The 19,377-nt window shown below is 37.1% G+C and overlaps 1 protein-coding gene across 2 annotated transcripts in view; it reads left to right on the top strand.

Moving 5' to 3' along the window:
* The window catches only part of LOC128547920 (nischarin-like), a 43,827-nt gene extending 24,733 nt beyond the window's left edge, over positions 1-19,094 (top strand). Inside the window, exons 15-18 of one of the 2 annotated variants that reach the window (XM_053521808.1) lie at positions 4,257-4,317; positions 9,944-10,041; positions 11,695-11,753; positions 13,274-19,094. In XM_053521808.1, coding sequence (XP_053377783.1) covers positions 4,257-4,317; positions 9,944-10,041; positions 11,695-11,753; positions 13,274-15,842 — 2,787 coding nt within the window. In that variant the 3' untranslated portion in view covers positions 15,843-19,094. The remainder of the gene's footprint in view (positions 1-4,256; positions 4,318-9,943; positions 10,042-11,694; positions 11,754-13,273) is intronic. The other variant, XM_053521809.1, reaches the window with a different exon arrangement.
* The last annotated feature ends 283 nt before the right edge of the window (positions 19,095-19,377 follow it).

Below are 19,377 nucleotides of genomic sequence, written 5' to 3'. Positions count from 1 at the left end.
TAGGTCAAGTTCGAAACTGGGTCACGTGCCATCAAAAACTAGGTCAGTAGGTCTAAAAATAGAAAAACCTTGTGACCTCTCTAGAGGCCATATATTTCACAAGATCTTCATGAAAATTAGTCAGAATGTTCACCTTGATGATATCTAGGTCAAGTTCGAAACTGGGTCACGTGGGGTCAAAAACTAGGTCAGTAGGTCTAAAAATAGAAAAACCTTGTGACCTCTCTAGAGGCCATATTTTTCATGAGATCTTCATGAATATTGGTCAGAATGTTTATCTTGATGATATCTAGGTCAAGTTTGAAACTGGGTCACGTAGGGTCAAAAACTAGGTCATTAGGTCTAAAAATAGAAAAACCTTGTGACCTCTCTAGAGGCAATATTTCTCAATGCATCTTCATGAAAATTGGTCAGAATGTTCATCTTGATAATATCTAGGTCAAGTTCGAAACTGGGTCACGTGGGGTTAAAAACTAGGTCAGTAGATCTAAAAATAGAAAAACCTTGTGACCTCTCTAAGAGACCATATTTTTCATGAGATCTTCATGAATATTGGTCAGAATGTTCACCTTGATGATATCTAGGTCAAGTTCGAAACTGGGTCATGTGGGGTCAAAAACTAGGTCAGTAGATCTAAAAATAGAAAAACCTTGTGACCTCTCTAGTGGCCATATTTCTCAATGGATCTTCATGAAAATTGGTCAGAATGTTCACCTTGATGATATTTAGGTCGATTTCGAAACTGGGTCACGTGGGATTAAAAACTAGGTCAGTCGATCTAAAAATAGAAAAACCTTGTGACCTCTCTTGAGGCCATATTTTTCATGAGATCTTCATGAATATTGGTCAGAATGTTCATCTTGATGATATCTAAGTCAGATTCAAAACTGGGTCACGTGGGGTCAAAAACTAGGTCAGTAAGTCTAAAAATAGAAAAAACCTTGTGACCTCTCTAGAGGCCATATTTCTCAATGGATCTTCATGAAAATTGATGAGAATGTTCAGCTTGATGACATCTAGGTCAGGTTCGTAACTGGGTCATGTGCTTTCAAAAACTAGGTCAGTAGGTCGAAAAATAGAAAAACCTTGTGACCTCTCTAGAGGCCATATTTTTCACGAGATCTTCATGAAAATTGGTGAGAATGTTCACCTTGATGATATCTAGGTCAAGTTTAAAAGTGGGTCACGTGCCTTCAAAAACTAGGTCATTAGGTCAAATAATAGAAAAACCTTGTGACCTCTCTAGAGGCCATGTTTTTGAATGGATCTTCATGAAAATTGGTCAGAATTTTTTATCTTGATGATATCTAGGTCACATGTGCTCAAAAACTAGGTCACTATGTCAAATAATAGAAATAACGATGTCATACTCAGTTGAACACTGGGTCATGTGGAGATAGGTGAGCGATTCAGGACCATCATGGTCCTCTTGTTTTTAATCATGTCAGTAAATATGAAATATGAAAGCCATTTTAAATATGAAAGCCACCATGATACTAGGTTACAGAAATTTAGAATAGATACAAGTTTGAAATACCAGCATCTGATTGGATATTTCTAAGCACAATTTTGAAATTGACCAATGCCAAGGTTGTATTCTCAAATTGGTCTCTATTCTCAGTTTCAGAAGCTTGGAAACCTTGTAGTGTTTTGGAATATTCAGTGTTTTTGACGTATTTGTAGTTTGCGTTTGTGCCTCTATCTTTATTCTTGTTTTTATTAGATTCTTGAATTATTTTGATTTCTGACTACCTTTATTTTGTGATTTTTTCCTTCATTTTTAGCTCACATGTCACAAAGTGACAGTGTGAGCTTTTGTGATCGCGCAGCGTCCGTCGTCCGTCCGTGCGTAAACTTTTGCTTGTGACCTCTCTAGAGGTCACATTTTTCATGGGATCTTTATGAAAGTTGGTCAGAATGTTCATCTTGATGATATCTAGGTCAAGTTCGAAACTGGGTCACGTGCAGTCAAAAACTAGGTCAGTAGGTCTAAAAATAGGAAAACCTTGTGACCTCTCTAGAGGCCATATTTTTCACAAGATCTTCATGAAAATTGGTCAGAATGTTCATCTTGATGATATCTAGGTCAAGTTCGAAACTGGGTCACGTGCCTTCAAAAACTAGGTCAGTAGGTCAAATAATAGAAAAACCTTGTGACCTCTCTAGAGGCCATATTTTTCATGGGATCTGTATGAAAGTTGGTGTGAATGTTCATCTTGATGATATCTAGGTCAAGTTCGAAACTGGGTCAGCTGCGGTCAAAAACTAGGTCATTAGGTCTAAAAATAGAAAAACCTTGTGACCTCTCTAGAGGTCATACTTTTGAATGGATCTTCATGAAAATTGGTCAGAATGTTCACCTTGATGATATCTAGGTCAAGTTTGAAACTGGGTCACGTGCCATCAATAACTAGGTCAGTAGGTCAAATAATAAAAAAACCTTGTGACCTCTCTAGAAGCCATATTTTTCATGGGAACTGTAAGAAGGTTGGTCTGAATGTTCATCTTGATGATATCTAGGCCAAGTTGGAAACTGGGTCAACTGTGGTTAAAAACTAGGTCAGTAGGTCTAAAAATAGAAAAACCTTGTGACCTCTCTAGAGGCCATATTTTTCACAAGATCTTCATGAAAATTGGTCAGAATGTTCACCTTGATGATATCTAGGTCAAGTTTGAAACTGGGTCATGTGCCATCAAAAACTAGGTCAGTAGGTCAAATAATAGAAAAACCTTGTGACCTCTCTAGAGGCCATATTTTTCATGGGATCTGTATGAAAGTTGGTCTGAATGTTCATCTTGATGATATCTAGATCAGTTTCGAATCTGGGTCAGCTGCGGTCAAAAACTAGGTCATTAGGTCTAAAAATAGAAAAAGCTTGTGACCTCTCTAGAGGCCATACTTTTGAATGGATCTTCATGAAAATTGGTCAGAATGTTCATCTTGATGATATCTAGGTCAAGTTTGAAACTGGGTCACGTGCCATCAATAACTAGGTCAGTAGGTCAAATAATGAAAAAACCTTGTGACCTCTCTAGAGGCCATATTTTTCATGGAATCTGTATGAAAGTTGGTCTGAATGTTCATCTTGATGATATCTAGGTCAGGTTCAAAACTGGGTCACATGAGCTCAAAAACTAGGTCACTATGTCAAATAATAGAAAAAAACGACGTCATACTCAGTTCAAAACTGGGTCATGTTGGGACAGGTGAGCGATTCAGGACCATCATGGTCCTCTTGTTTTGTTTGTGACCTTGGCCATTTCTTGATTCAGCAATGGTTTTGTTTGCATTTTGCAGATTTTTGAACACTTTATCAACAGTTTTCAACTAAGTTTTATATTCTTGAGTAAGAAATTTGAGCTGCACCATGAGAAAACCAACATATATCCGCGTCTGGTCAGGATCCATGCTGTTCGCTAATGGTTTCTCAAATTGCAATAGGCTTTCAAAAGCAAACAGCATGGATCCAGACCAGACTGCACGGATGCGCAGGCTGGTCTGGATCCATGTTGGTCGCAAACAAACAATGTTGGTTTTCTCATGGCGCGGCTCATTTGTATGTTTCTTTGTGCCATTGTTTTTGTTATGCATCTTGAATCCTGACATAATTATGTTATCCTTGTCTGTAATTGAACAAGAACAAATTTGATTTCATTAGCCCACCAAAGTTCAGCATGAAGATTTACCTGCAGACAGTTTTTGTGTATATTGTTTAAACTAATGCATGTTCTGCCAACTTGATTTGGTTATTTATTTTTTCTCTTTTTTTTTCCCACTTAGTTTCTTTATCTTTTCTACCAAACAAGTTCAATACTGAAGTTTATTGTCCCCTGCCTTTTCTAAAAAAAGTTGGTAACTCTGTTTAAAGTTCTTATCTGAAAGGCGTTTACAAGTAATAGGGAACATTATTTTTTCACACTACACTGTCTTTTTTTTTTTTTTTTTAATGAGGACAGTGTAACCACTTCAAGATCAGTAACTCTTCAGGCTTTGAAAATTAATATAGTATTAATTTCCTTTGTGTTTTTTTTTGTTAAAAAGTTAGATTTACCATTGTCATAGAATTCAAAACAAAACATGAAAAAGTAAAAAGAAATCTTGCGGACAGACTAACCTTTTCTTTTGTTTTTTCTTATTGGCTGAAATTGAAAAAAAAACTGTTACGAAAATATATTTTCATGAGTGTTAAGCATTAGATAATCAAAATGATAGATATTAGTTTGTGAAGACGTCCTGACATGTACCTATTTTACAGGTAAGCCAAGAAGCCTCCCTCCTTCAGAAATATAGCTTATATGTTCGTCCATCTAATACAGGTAAAACTCATATAGAAAATTACACAGAAATATGCAGTTCAGGGCTTCATGTACTTACAAGCATTGGTTACTGTCTGATCCACCAGTTCTCTAACAAGATTTTAACCCCTTACCCTGTTAAATTTCTATAATGAACTTGTCCATCATTCAGTTTGGACAGTACCATTAACTGTTAAAAGGGGTGCTTACCAAAATGATACTGACTGAATAGTGAACAGTGTAGATCATGATCAGACTGATGGATGTGCAGGCTGATCATGATCTACACTGGTCACAAAGGCAGAATCACTTGCAGCCAGCAGGCTAAGGGTTAAACATCATTCTAAGAAGTGGGAACTTTATAATTTTGGAAAATCTTGATTGTTCCTTAAAGGTACTAACCCACACATTTTTGCAGAAAAAAAATCTCTCAAAAATCCATAAATAGTGAGTACTCTGAAAAGTGACCAGTAGAAATAGATTATTATTAATTCTAACACGATCCAATTCATTTTCCTATTAAACAAAGAAGGCAGAAAACAGTGAATTATTATACAACAAATCACTGTTCTGATGTCACAATTATTACGTCATGGCATCAAACGGCATAGCTGCGCGCTTAAAAAGAAACCGATTGAAAACGGGCAAATATTTGATTAATGTCGTTAAGGATATACTTAAAAATCCTTGGTAATGTGTTAGAATCGAAATAATATATCTCATTTAGTGATTTGCTCTTGAATAAATCATTGTTTGTCGTTCAGATGCGTATTATTGATATGGATGAGATATATTATTTCTTAAACTTTCAGGATAACTTAGTTAGCTCAAAAGCAACATTTCCATAAAAAAAATTGTAAGATTTTCAAAATTGTGATTTGCGTGATTTTATTTTAAGAAAAATACAATTTTGCCATTGACATTATTTCAAAAGTTGAAAAAGATCCTTCTACCACCCTTGGAAACCTTTAGAATGATGTGAGCAGAGTATATATTTGGATCATCCAAAATAAAGCATTTCATGAAAAACCCTGATGTATTTGGTGGATCAAACAATACCAGTATTTGGAAAATAATTTGTTGCTTATTTAAGAATTTTGATAAAGTAAAGTTTTCCAGATTTTGTTTTATATTTATATATTCCAAACAATATACATGTTATATTTACATACAAATATGATTGATAAGGAAATTTACTAGGTGTTGGTTGTGTGTTCCATTTAGGCTGTTTTCATATAGTGAAAAGGATTAGAATGAAAAGACAAAGTCTCATAAAGTTCCTCAGTTTCCTTACGGTGAAATCATTTAATTTTGGGGGCCTGAAATTGAGTAGTTTTGGACAGAGTGGTTATTTTGTGGTGATAAAGATTTGTGTATTTTGACCTTTACTTGTTTGGAGCTTAATTTAGTGGTCTGATCCAACACACAAAATTCATGAAAATTAGTCCCCCACCCCACAAATAGTAATGATTTCACAGTATTGAGAATGGATGTTAAATTCAAATATAATAGGGTAACTTGGCAGCTTGGTTAATTTAGGTTGCTGAATTGATATAGCATGCCCCTCATCCCTGTTAGTATAAGCTTATCTGTTTCTTTAAGGTAGAGGACTAGTTATAACAATTGGCATTTTCTGTTTGATTACATGTTCTACGTATGTGATTTCGGCAGTTTTACGTTGCTATGAAAAAAGTAATTCTTTGAGTTGGCCGAAATAGCATGCAAGAGTACGTAATTGCACGGTAGTTGCCGAGCATGCGAGAGTACGTAATTGCACGGTAGTTGCCGAGCATGCGAGAGTACATGCGAGAGTACGTAATTGCACGGTAGTTGCCGAGCGTGCGAGAGTACGTAATTGCACGGTAGTTGCCGAGCGTGCGAGAGTACGTATTTGCACGGTAATTGCCGAGCGTGCATGAGTACGTAATTGCACGGTAGTTGCCGAGCGTGCGAGAGTACGTAATTGCACTGTAGTTGCCGAGCATGCGAGAGTACATACATGCGAGAGTACAAAATTGCACGGTAGTTGCCGAGCATGCGAGAGTACGTAATTGCACGGTAGTTGCCGAGCATGCGAGAGTACGTAATTGCACGGTAGTTGCCGAGCATGCGAGTGTACGTAATTGCACGGTAGTTGCCGAGCATGCGAGAGTACGTTATTGCACGGTAGTTGCCGAGCATGCCAGAGTACGTAATTGCACGGTAGTTGCCGATCATGTGAGAGTACGTAATTGCACAGTAGTTGCCGAGCATGTGAAAGTACATACATGCGAGAGTACGTAATTGCAGGGTAGTTGCCGAGCATGCGAGAGTACGTAATTGCACGGCTAAGTTGCCGAGCATGCGAGAGTACATAATTGCACGGTAGTTGTAGAGCATGCGAGAGTACGTTATTGCATGGTAGTTGCCGAGCATGTGAGAGTACGTAATTGCATGGAAGTTGCCGAGCATGCGAGAGTACGTAATTGCACGGTAGTTGCCGAGCGTGCGAGAGTACGTAATTGCACGGTAGTTGCCGAGCGTGCGAGAGTACGTAATTGCACGGTAGTTGCCGAGCGTGCGAGAGTACGTAATTGCACGGTAGTTGCCGAGCATGCATGAGTACGTAATTGCACGGTAGTTGCGAGCTGCGAGAGTACGTATTGCACAGTAGTTGCCGAGCTGCGAGAGTACTACATGTGAGAGTACAAATTGCACGGTAGTTGCGAGCATGCGAGAGTACGTAATTGCATGGTAGTTGCCGAGCATGCGAGAGTACGTTATTGCACGGTAGTTGCCGAGCATGCGAGAGTACGTAATTGCACGGTAGTTGCCGAGCATGCGAGTGTACGTAACTTGACGGTTGTGCGAGCATGCGAGATGTTCAGTAATTGCCCGGTGTTGACTGCATGCGTGTGTAGTTAATTGCACGGTAGGTTGCGAGCTGCGAGAGGTACGTTATTGCACGGTAGTTGCGAGCATGCAGAGTACGTAATTGCAGCTAAGTTGCGAGCATGCGAGATACGTATTTGACGGTAGCTTGCGAGATGCAGTTTAGTTATGCATGTAGTTGCCGTGTATGCTAGAGTGTAAAAATTTGTTCCACGGAATTTGCCGAGCATACGAGAGTATTTTTTATTGCACGTAGTTGCCGAGCATGGAGAGTACGTAATTTAGGTAGTTGCGAGCATGCGTAGAATTATGTTATGACAGTAGTTGCCGAGCATGCATGGTAGTTTCCGAGCATGCGAGAGTACGTTATTGCACGGTAGTTGCCGAGCATGTGAGAGTACGTAATTGCACGGTAGTTGCCAAGCATGCGAGAGTAAGTTATTGCACGGTAGTTGCTGAGCCTGCGAGAGTACGTTATTGCACAGTAGTTGCCGAGCAAGCGAGAGTACGTAATTGCACGGTAGTTGCTGAGCATGTGAGAGTACATTATTGCACGGTAGTTGCCAAGCATGCGAGAGTACGCAATTGCATGGTAGTTGCCGAGCATGCGAGAGTACGTAATTGCACGGTAGTTGCCGAGCGTCATTACAGATCCACTACCTTAATACTGGGAAGCTATCGAGAATGCTTGCAGTCAATTTTTCCCACTTAACTGCTCCTGTTAATTAAATGCATTTTCAAGGTCAAGGTCACAGGCTCTTAGAATGTGCTTTTTAACTTTTGCTCTTAGTTTGAATGCTTTACAATTTTTCAAGACTGAGTGGATCAAGTTCACAAGTGGAATATCTCTAGTCTTTTGGATACCGTATTTGGATTATGTAAACAGTTTGTTAGTTTTCTTTTCTGTTTACATCCTTTAGATTGTTTATAAATGAATTTTTGGCTTCTTGCAGCTGAAATGCTTAATTTGCACAGACTACTGAAATATTTTTTAATAGAAGATTCTTACTAATATCTCACCAACAAATAAAAGGTGGCAGCATACAATAAATTTTAAGAAATAGATTCATGCCATCTTATTGAATTAATGGAAAGACATGAAAATAATGATAACTTCATTGAACAGAGTCTTCGTATATACAGTTAAATTGTGGTATGTCAGTCTAAGTTATTTTGAAATTTTGGCTATTTCTAAGAAATTTTCTAGTCGTGTCAAATAACAGTTAGCAAAAACACCAAGTATCAGTTTAAGTTGAATTTAAATAAAAATGTTTGGTCCTCAGGAATTCAAGATAATAAGTAAACAATTTCCTGCAGATATATAGTTTAAACAAGTTTAACATTATTTAAAGTCGCTTACTTTTTTGTCTAATATTCTGAACACAGGTAATTTCAAAAGACCTTAATTTGTGTCTAACACACACATTAATTTTTATTTCTGAAAAAAAAGTAGTTCAAAATAGGGAACGAATTGTGAAACATAAAACTAAAACATGTAATTGCTAGGTGGTAGGTAGGAAAGTCCATCTGTGTGCAGTAAATGAGATAAATGATTAAATGCCATTGCTTAACTAATTTCTTACAAAATAACTTACTTTTGTAAATGTTTTCAGGCAGTCTTGTTAACCAAATGCCCGTCTCAGTGCTTCAGTTCCAGTTCCTTTCTATATGAAATAGCACATAGCCTTTGCTTGTTTTTACCCTACTTTTCACCTGTACTTTGCTTGTTGTTAATTTTGTTGCCCAGTGCAGTAATCTAACAGCATGACCCTGTACAATAACCTCATTTATTTTATGTTTTTTTGGTGCAATAGTGGGAGCTATTGGTGAGATATAATCCATATCAATTATTCTGTGAGTGATATAGCTTTGCTGAGCTAATTGTACATTATCTGTCAATTTCTAGGTGGTTTTTTTTTTTTAAACAGGATGAACTAGTCATGTTTTGTTTTTTTTAATTTTTTTCTCTATTCAGATGATAATATAATTAATGAGAATTTAGTAATGTTTTGCTGCAAATGATAAAATGAAATGGAACTTTATGTAGTGTGTGCCTTTTTAAGGTCACAAGACATCTGATGTCTTTTTCATTTCTGTGCGTCCTAAACTGAGATTGAAATTTGGTGCAAATATTGATATTTTCAATGTATTAAGTAAGCATAAATAAAAGATTGGTTTGTTTTTATTGACTATGGAATATATCTCACCTCAAAGTTACTAGGCAATTTTCACATTTTCACACACATAGACAGTTTTCACATTTTCTCTTCCCATATACTATATTCCACACACCACTGTACACTGCATCAGTAGTTGCACCCAAATTATTATAAAAATCCTCATAATAACCTTAATTAAGTATGATTTTTGATGTTGTGCTTTAGTCTGACCATTGTCTGATTTTTATGAATGATTTGTACACATTTATTTTATTGCTTTTTCACAATTTCTTTATTATGAGTATAGCTTTAATGGTAGTAATATAAAGTAGGCCTCTAATATCTGTCTTTGATGATACATATTCGTGTTACTTACAGTACTCATTCCGAAAGTGTGAAGGACAAAATCCCTCACACTGATTCTGGGACAGGTGTTAAAAAAACAATGTTTAAACATTTATTCAGATGAGGCAGGAACTTGATGTTGCCCATACTTATGTAGAGTGTTTGACAGAAAAACAGACTCACAGACTAACACTGACAAAATTTTGTTGTGCCTCAACCAGAGTTGATTCAATGCTTTAGTATTACAGGGTATTTCTGTTTTCTGTTTTTAGGTAGAGGGTCATTAAATACTAACACTGTAAAAACATTGCACATAGATACTCCAGATTCAGGCATGTCAGCATCTCCACATTTATATCCTTCATCACAGGTATGTACACTTCAGACTGACAACTTTCACAATGTCCTCATGTACACTAGTATTCTAAATCCCAGGTATGTATACTCCAGTCTGAGGACTTTCAACATCTCGTCATGTACACTAGTATTCTAAATCCCAGGAATGTATACTCCAGACTGAGGACTTTCAACATCTCTTCATGTACACTAGTACCAGTATTCTGTGTCAGAGGTATGTACACACCAGACTGAGGACTTTCAACATCTCCTTATGTACACTAGTACCAGTATTCTGTGTCAGAGGTATGTACACTCAAGACTGAAGACTTTCACAATGTCCTCTTGTGCACTAGTATTGTATATCACATGTTTGTATACTCCAGACTGAGGATATTCAACATCTCCTCATGTACACTAGTATTATATATCACAGGTATGTGTACTCCAGACTGAGGACTTTCACCATGTCCTCATGTGCACTAGTATTCTATATCACAGGTATGTATACCCCAGACTGAGGACTTTCAACATCTTCCCACGTACACTAGTATTCTGTATCACAGGACTGTAAGCTCCAGACTGAGGACTTTCAACATCTTCTCACGTACACTAGTATTCAGTATCACAGGACTGTAAGCTCCAGACTGAGGTCTTTCAACATCTTCTCATGTACTCTAGTATTCTGTATCACAGGTATGTATGCTCCAGACTGAGGACTTTCAACAACTCCTCGTGTACACTAGTATTCTGCATCACAGGAATGTATTTTAACATCACATGTGCCTCACAGTGTGGTAGTATTCTTTCAACATCTCCATATATGCGCTAGAATTCTCTATCACAGGTATGTGTACTCAAGATTTAGGACTTTCAACATCTCTATATATGCGCTAGAATTCTCTATCACAGGTATGTGTACTCAAGATTTAGGACTTTCATTATCTTCATAAATGCACTAGTGTTCTCTGTCATAGGTATGTGTACTCAAGATTTAGGACTTCCAACACTTACAAATGTATATTCACTACAACAGGTATGAATTGTGCAAGCTGCTTTTAATTGCATAGTGTCTGATAAGGCTGTGTGCAAGTTCAAAGTTGTTTAGAAAACCCTTCAGTGCCAAGGTCACTGACTTACAGTCACTTGCCCTAGACCTCTGTAGGTCAAGCCCTTCACTGGTTGTCATGTGAGGAAGCTATCCAGCTGGCATGCAGAAGTCTGATGATTCTATGAAGGTGTCCATATATGCCTCAACTAAAAACAATGCCAAAAGTGGTATTCTTGTATTTCAGCCCAGATGTTCTAATAAGTGTTTTGTACTGATTTGTATTCGGTCAGTTGTGAAACAAGTTCTACAACTTGTAAAGTCATTCTTGACTCATTCCTTATGTAAATCATTGCCATTCATTGTATGAGAGAAGAGACAGTCGCCTCTTAAATGCCGAGTGCTAAGCAAGTTAGCTACTGGTACCAATTTTTCACTTGGTATGACACAACTGTGATTCATGGCATCCCAAAGTTGACTCTGTACCATTAGGCTACCAAGGCAGTTGAATATGTGAACTTCTTTGAAGCACTAAAAGTACTGATGTCTTCCTAGGAAACAAACGCAAAACAAATGCATTAAGCTTTATTTTTCATTTATTTACGATATAAATGGTAATACTGTTGATACATATTTCAGCCAAAAAAGTCACCATTGAGGTCCGTGGATTTAGACAATGGAAATCAGCAGATAAAAAGGTTTGTACTTCAAATTTTTTATCAAGTCTTAATTATGTCTCCCACCACACAGTGGTGTGGGAGACATATTGATTTACTCCAGTCTGTGTGTCTGTCTGCCTGTCACAAACCTTGTCTGCTCTCTAAGTCGAAACTTTTACAAAATGTGTTTGTCCACAAGACCTCGGCCAAGTTCGATAACTAGCCAAATCAGTCCAGGCACTTGGGAACTATGGCCCTTAGATTACCGAAATATGCTCAGGTCTTGGGAGCTAAAAGGACCCGTGTACTACTAATCATTAGTAGTGTAGGAGTCCCTTTGGGGCACTTTATGTGCGCTCTAAGTGCAATCTTCATCAAACTTGAACAAAATGTGTTTGACTATAAGACCTCGGCCAAGTTCGATATCTAGCCAAATCGGCCCAGGCACTTCGGAATTATGGCCCTTGAATTACCAAAAAGCACTCAGATTTCTTGCGCATTTTTGACCTCAAACCTGTGCTTATACTACTTTTAAAAGTAGTATAGAGGTCCTTTTTGTGTCAAAAAACCCATGCACATGTGCTCTAAGTAAACAGTATATAAAGACTGACTTACTATTTAGATGATAAGGCAGTTGTGGGAGACATGCGCTTTTCTCAAAAGCATCTCTAGTATTTTCTTTGGTTTTGTAGACTATAATATTCATAATATGAAAACTGTTAAAATTCATCAAATATTGATCTTTGAAATATGATTTAAGTTTCATTTTTTTGTCACATAAACAAGAAAAAAATGTTATGTCTTAATGTAAAGCGGCATAGTCAGTCCCAATTGTATTTGCTGTCATATGTGGTTGCAAAAAAATATGGTGATGTTAGGCATGGTTCGCACAGGCCATGAAAAGTCCTTGAATTTGATGCCTACTCCTTGAAAACTACTTCAATTTTGTAACAGTCAGAAACTACTTGAATTTAGGAAAAAAGGTACAAAAGATGGCAGATAGTCCTTAAATTCGTCGGGTGCGAAGTGAAAACGGACAAACATTATAAACGGACCAAAATAAACTAAAAAACGACAAATAAAAATAACCGTTACTGCCATTAGGGCCTGCCACGGAGCCGGCAATAGTACGGTACGGTACTGTACTTTACGGGTTTTATGCTCTTTCAAGTAATTTTCACACAGTGTAATTTATCCGCGATGCGCTGAAGGTCATTTTTGGTTATTTCATGTCTCAGCAACAGTGACATTGCGCCCATTTTAGTCCTTGAAAATGGAGGAAAACTACTTGAAAACTCCTTGAAAACTACTTGAATTTTTTTTGGGAAGGTCTGTATGAACCATGGTTAGGGTATGTATACCTGGACAAATTTTGAATCGCCTACAACTCTGGTGCAGTTCAACATATATTTGGAGGTACAATCTAACCCGTACTGAATTGTTAATAAAATGAAAAGAAAAAACAATGTAATGAAAACCATGTGCAGGCCTCAGCCTTTTGGACCTAATAGGAAGATTTTTGTTATCAGTATACCTCAAAAGATAATTCTTACTTTCAGAATCTCAAGTTCAAGGCCCTCATCAACATCCAGCATTTCATCATCGTCATTGGCTACTCATTATGTAAATATAACATCGCTTCCGGATCACAAAAGCTCTGATTTCCCCGTGTGGCTCCATACAAGACTTTTCGGGCAAGGAGCTAGTTCTGGTGAAACTGTAGAAGCAATCAAGTGTGTATTATGGTGTTTGGTTGTTCAGTACAGCAACCGTGATACTCGACTGCCGTGTTGTGTCGTTCTTACAGAAAGGCGAGTGTTTATTTTGCAGTTGCGCAATCAAGACTCGCCAATACAGGGTGTTCCAGCAATGGAGACTTTTTACATCCTGCCTTTGTGCAATATCCAACAGGTGTTAACAGGATTATGTTACAGTTATATCAGAATAGAGGAATCATTTGTCGGGCCATCGGGAACTTTTGCTCTCGTTGCTGCCGACCCAGATATCGGAAAGGAATTTTTTGAAGAACTGAAATTGTGTGCGGAGTCCAATCCAGAAGATTGTGAATTGGATATAATAAATGGTGTACAGGACTGTGATATTTCAAAACAGATATTTGACTGTGAAGAAGTGAATGGCGAATGCACGGGAAGAGTTGCCTTAGCAACACATGTAACTGAAGCTAAAGCAGGGTCTGAATCCTTTTTGGTGTTGTCAGAGAATCATGTATATGTTTTTAAGTCTTGTTCGTTATTCTGGCCAAAGCCAACATTTGATGTGAATGAAATTGAAACAGTTCCCAAGTTTGAAATAAGGCAACAGTTTAGTGTGGAGGCAAAAATAAGCGAAATAAACAAGTACAAAGTGTGCGAGGTAAGGCCTTCAGGGGAAAGCGAAAAATACCAACCAGAGCATAATATTTCCAACATAAAGTATCAAGAATATGGCTTGTCTATGGTATTTCATGAGGTACTTGGATCACAGAAGTTTGACTTTCAGTTTCTGTCCAAAAAAGTGCGAGACTCGTTTCTTGACCGACTGACCAGCTTGAGGTCGGAACATGCACATAGAATGTCGCCAACGTTACGTCAGGAACCGGAGGGTGGGAATGAATCATCTGATGGCTCAGAAGACAAGGAAATTGTGAAAGATAGTAATAAAGAGGAAAGTATTTACAAGGAAGCAGAAATAGACAGTGAAGATTCTGATGCAGAGAATGTTGAAGAAAATATGGGGATACAGTCATTTGCAAAACGAAAGTTGAGATCAAAGACCGAAATTGTTTTTACGAAAAGGTTTGTAGAAACCCCTGAAGCAGAACAAGATTTACCAAGCTATACATTACATTATCTCACTCCAGAGTTGATTTCTCATTTAGAAGCATGTGTAAAGAGGTATACATTATTTCAGCCACTTTCTGCAAAACTGCAAGCACTGCGTGAAATGAATGGTCAAAGCCTTGCCGAGTTTTTCCACACGAATATTGTCCCAGTTGGCCATGATGAAGTTGAACTACATCATGTAATTTGGACAAATGTCATTCCATATACAAACCCGAAAGATGAAATAGTGACTTGTGTCATGTTGAGCAACAGGGCTGTCTATTTTGTATCAGACAGACCCGTAAAACTGCATCAGGCTACAGGGCGGCCATCTTGGATGACCCATGCACGACATGTGTCAGACTCTGTGATTGGTCTACAAGCAAGAAAAGCGGACAAGCATCACAGCTCAGGAATACTGCACATGTCAGAGAGCACTGAAGCCATTGTAAAACCATTCTGTGTTCTAGACTTTGCGGATATCAAGCAGATCAATGTTGGATTGTTCGACCAGTGTTTACGCTTGACCGGCGACAAGAGGGAAACAGTATTCACACTCATTACACGTAACTCTGAAATGACTAGCTTGTTCATGAAAAATCTGTCCACAATGTTGTCATTGTACATTGCTTCACCAATGTTAGAGTCTAGTTCCAGTGACCTTGAACAGGACTTCTACAAAGCCTTCAATAAGAGGACAAAAACTACGCTTGAAGGTATTGAATATGTTCATCCAAGCAGAGTGAAATTCTGTTACCCAGGAGACGAAGCGATATCTGACCTACTTTACCTAATAAATGAACACCTGAAGTCAGCTTCAATCAAAGTTGGTAGAGAAAATATTCTACAGTATATAACTGGCTTCAAAACACAGTCCCAGAATAAAGAGGTCAACTCTGTGCTGCTTGAACCAATCAGCATCATTCTTACAAATGAGTGTCTGTGTTTTGTCACAGAAGATTTGGTTAGCTATCCTTTACCAGATTTTGTAAGAGGGTTACCCAGCATGCCACGCCAGTATGTTACTGATGTAAAAAAGATTGAATACTTGAAATACATAAAACTGAACAGTAATGAACAAAGGGACATCACTCTGGTGTTCTCTGACGAAAAAGAGGACATTATTCTTATTCCTGACCATTACAGTCTGAAAGACACCAGGGGGCGCAATACAGCACCAGAAATTCCAGTTCGGTTGTTAATACAGAGTGAAAGAGAAGTGAAAAAGTTCCTTATGCTGATAAAAAGTCAGTGGAAAGAAGTAAATGCAGGTCAGAATGATGAGTTGCCAGTTCACAATATTTGACAAGTACTAATATTCATGTGATATTTATTGTGTAAGTTAGTGAATATTTTTGTGTCAAAAATATTTCACGAATTACTGTATGTAGACAATGCGTGTGTAGACAATTTGTGTGTGGAAATGTTTGCGAATATATTTTTTATATGTGATAAATAATGTCCTCGCAATCGATGATATTTGGATAATTACCAAGAACTGTTCAATTAAGACTCATGAGGCAGTTTCCGTAAAACGTCAGTCGCTCGAAGTCACATAGGGATGGGTAAAATGTTATAGATTTCCATGCTTTTGAGCTACACATAGACAATTATAAGGAAAACAGTAGGGGCCACTTGAATTCCTGAGGGTAGTCTTAGTGCTACAGCCATTGATGCTGGAGCTAGCAATGCTTCAGTGTAGATCTATTTTGTTTACATGTTATTGTTATCAGTAACGACAAGTGTTTTAATCTGTTTTATCCGAAAGTTGGAAACTAAGCACTATCACGTAAATGATTGTATTTTGAGGTAGTGATTGGCATAAACTATTGTGTGTCACTAATTTTGCAAGTATTTTGCGAATACTTGCAATTTGCAAAAAATGGCCAACACTGCATTAGCGCAGAAGTAAACATTTTTACAGTAAACTGAAATTCTATCAAGGAGCAAGTAGTTTAACTTGTTACAGAGTTTTTGATATGGCGTAAAAAAAAATTGTTTGTTTCCGGTATCCCGACCTACCCTAAATTTTTGGCCCGACCCTAAATGTTTTTATGGCCTTGGAGAATATTTTTTTCAACTTTTTAACAAAAAGATGCAAAACTGCACTTTTTATGCTTTAAACATAGCCAGTGATGCTAGAAATCAACTTACTGATGCTCTAAAGGCATAACCCCCTTATTTGTAATCATTTTTGACAAAAAAATAATTTCCGAAAAGTCCCCCTTAATAAAAAAAATTTCCAAAAAAAAAAAAAATTCCGACCTACCTACCCTAATTTTTTTCAGCATGTTACCGGAAACAAAGAATTTTTTTTTTAGGCCTATCAAAGAATGTGTCCATTTGATATAAATGTATGCCACTAAATGTCTTAGATAAGAGGAGTGTTGTGATTGCGTAATTATTTTTAAATCATTCCGTGCAAGATCACATGTTAAATGTAACTTTTAGAATGTATTTTATTGGTCATTTTATGAAATTTTAACTTTGAAACTGTTTTTTTCATCATTATAATAACATATAAACAAAGGTGCAAGTTTGATGAGATTTTAGTACAGTGGGATATTTTATGCTGGGCTGCAGTTTTGCAAAATAAAAAAGTAAGCCTGTTTTCATGAAGGAATAATAATGGGGATGTTGCTATACAATGAAATGGAATGTACATCATTCTGTAGTAGTAGAGAATACACACTGGAAGTGTAATTCCTGAGGATATTAAAATGGCAGATATGTGTTGAAAATTATTTTTATCTAACATTTACATAAATTGGTGATTGCATTTTTATGCCCCCGAAGGTGGGCATATTAAAATCGCCCTGTCCTTTCAGACATGCATGCATCCGTCCATGCAAATTCTTGTCCGGGCTGTACTCTGCAATCCATAGAGGGATTTTGAAATAACTTTGCATGAATGTTCTCCTTAATGAGACAAGGTCACACTTAGAAGTCAGATTTTAACAGAATCTGTTTCATGTCCAGTCTGTAACTCTGTCATTTATGAAGGGATTTTGTAATTACTTGGCATAAATATTCCCCATAATGAGACAACATGTCATGTGCAAGATCCAGACCCCTAGCTCTAAGGTCAAGGTCACAGAGGTTAGGTTAACATGGTCTGTTTCTTGTCCCATAACTCTGCCATTGATGAAGGGATTTTAAAATTACTTGGCATAAGTCTTCCCTATAATGAGATGACATGTCATGTGTAAGACCCAGACTCCTGGCTCCAAGGTCACAGTCACACATTGATTTTTTGTCTGGTCCATAACTCTGCATTTGAACCATATTGGGAAGGTGTGTCAGGCTTATGTCCCCGGTTTCTCTGGTCAAGGTTACGAAATGATGTGATTTTTTTGTGCAGACGACTAGCATTCTTGGGCATGCTTAGGGGGCATTTGTCAATAATAGTGACAGTTCTTGTTTTTCTACACTTGAGCAAATCTGTATGTAATGAACTATTTTCAATATGAGCAAGGAAAGACAATATTGCTTGATGTTCTGTTATCACCAATACTTCAAGTGTTGTTTATTTCATTAAATTTAATAATTATACAGTTGTGATCTTAATATATTATAATTGGATGTATGCTCCTCATTGAAAGCCTACGCATTGCCAAATACTTCCAGCAGCAAGACTGAATAAAAAAATTTGGACCACAAGCAAGCTTTTATGATGGAAATGAACAGAAAACCTACAATTTTGATGCCATTTTTCAAATCTGTTCAAACGATTAAAGTGTAAATTTAATGAAACTTCTTGAAGTTTCAAATAAACATATTTTCTTTCAGAATCTAGGTCGTGTTCTTAGTTTTGAAATATCTGCACATCGCAAAATTTTATGTTGATTTTATGACATTACTTGAAATTGTTCCACTTGTCAACATTTCTGTTACTTTAATTTTTAGAAAGATACTAACTGCCAGTTTTATCATTTGACACACAGGTTGCAATCTTTTCATTTTATGAATTTTGTTTAGTATGCTGGTTCCAGGTTTTCATCATCATCTAAAGTAATGAAGTGAAACTAGACTTTTTTCGTCAGTGACACCAGTTGAAGTGATTTAATAGATGCAGATACTGTGAAATATTCCATTTTTATGGGGAACAAATTTTCAAGGTTGCTGCAATCCATGAAATCAATCCAAACGGACGAGCGAAAGTCCCTTTAAAACTTGAAATCAACAAATTTATTTCCCCACAAAATAGCCATTTCAACCAAAACCACAAAATTTTGTGTGATTAGATATACATATGGAGTGGAAGCCCAGTATAAAAATCTCCCACTTTAACACTATTTTTTTTTACTTTTTATTTTTATATGCAATATATAGAATATAGTCCAGCTTTAAATAGTCTATTGCAGTATGGTCATAATGCACATCTTTTAACTTGAGCATTTTGAGAGCTGTTGGATGCATTAAATCATGTCTGTTGAAATTCTACCATGTATTTTGAAACATTTTTGTTATATTCTATATGTTTTTAAGAAAAAGGGTTAGTACTATTGACTACAGTGTGTAATCTATTACTAAAGAACAAAAGATTTTGAGACTTATAGTGTGGAGTTCTTTTCTTTTAACCCTTATCATGCTGGACACGATTGGTTCTGCCTTAGATCATAATTAGCCTGCACATCCATGCAGTCTGATCAAAATCTGCACTGTTTGCCATTCAGTCAGTATCTTTTTGGTAAGCATCCCTTTTAACAGTGAATGGTACTGTCCAAATTGAATGATGGACCAGTTTATTATAGAAATTTAGCAGGATAAAGGTTAATGGCATGGAGATTGCCGAGTTTCATTACAGGTTCACTACAGTAAGTCAACTTGTTCTCAGTATG

The sequence above is a fragment of the Mercenaria mercenaria genome, chromosome 13 (genome assembly GCF_021730395.1).
Source record: "Mercenaria mercenaria strain notata chromosome 13, MADL_Memer_1, whole genome shotgun sequence".
NCBI lineage: Eukaryota > Metazoa > Mollusca > Bivalvia > Venerida > Veneridae > Mercenaria > Mercenaria mercenaria.
The sequence above is the reverse complement of the archived record's forward strand: the minus strand, read 5'-3'. Positions and strand labels throughout refer to the sequence as shown.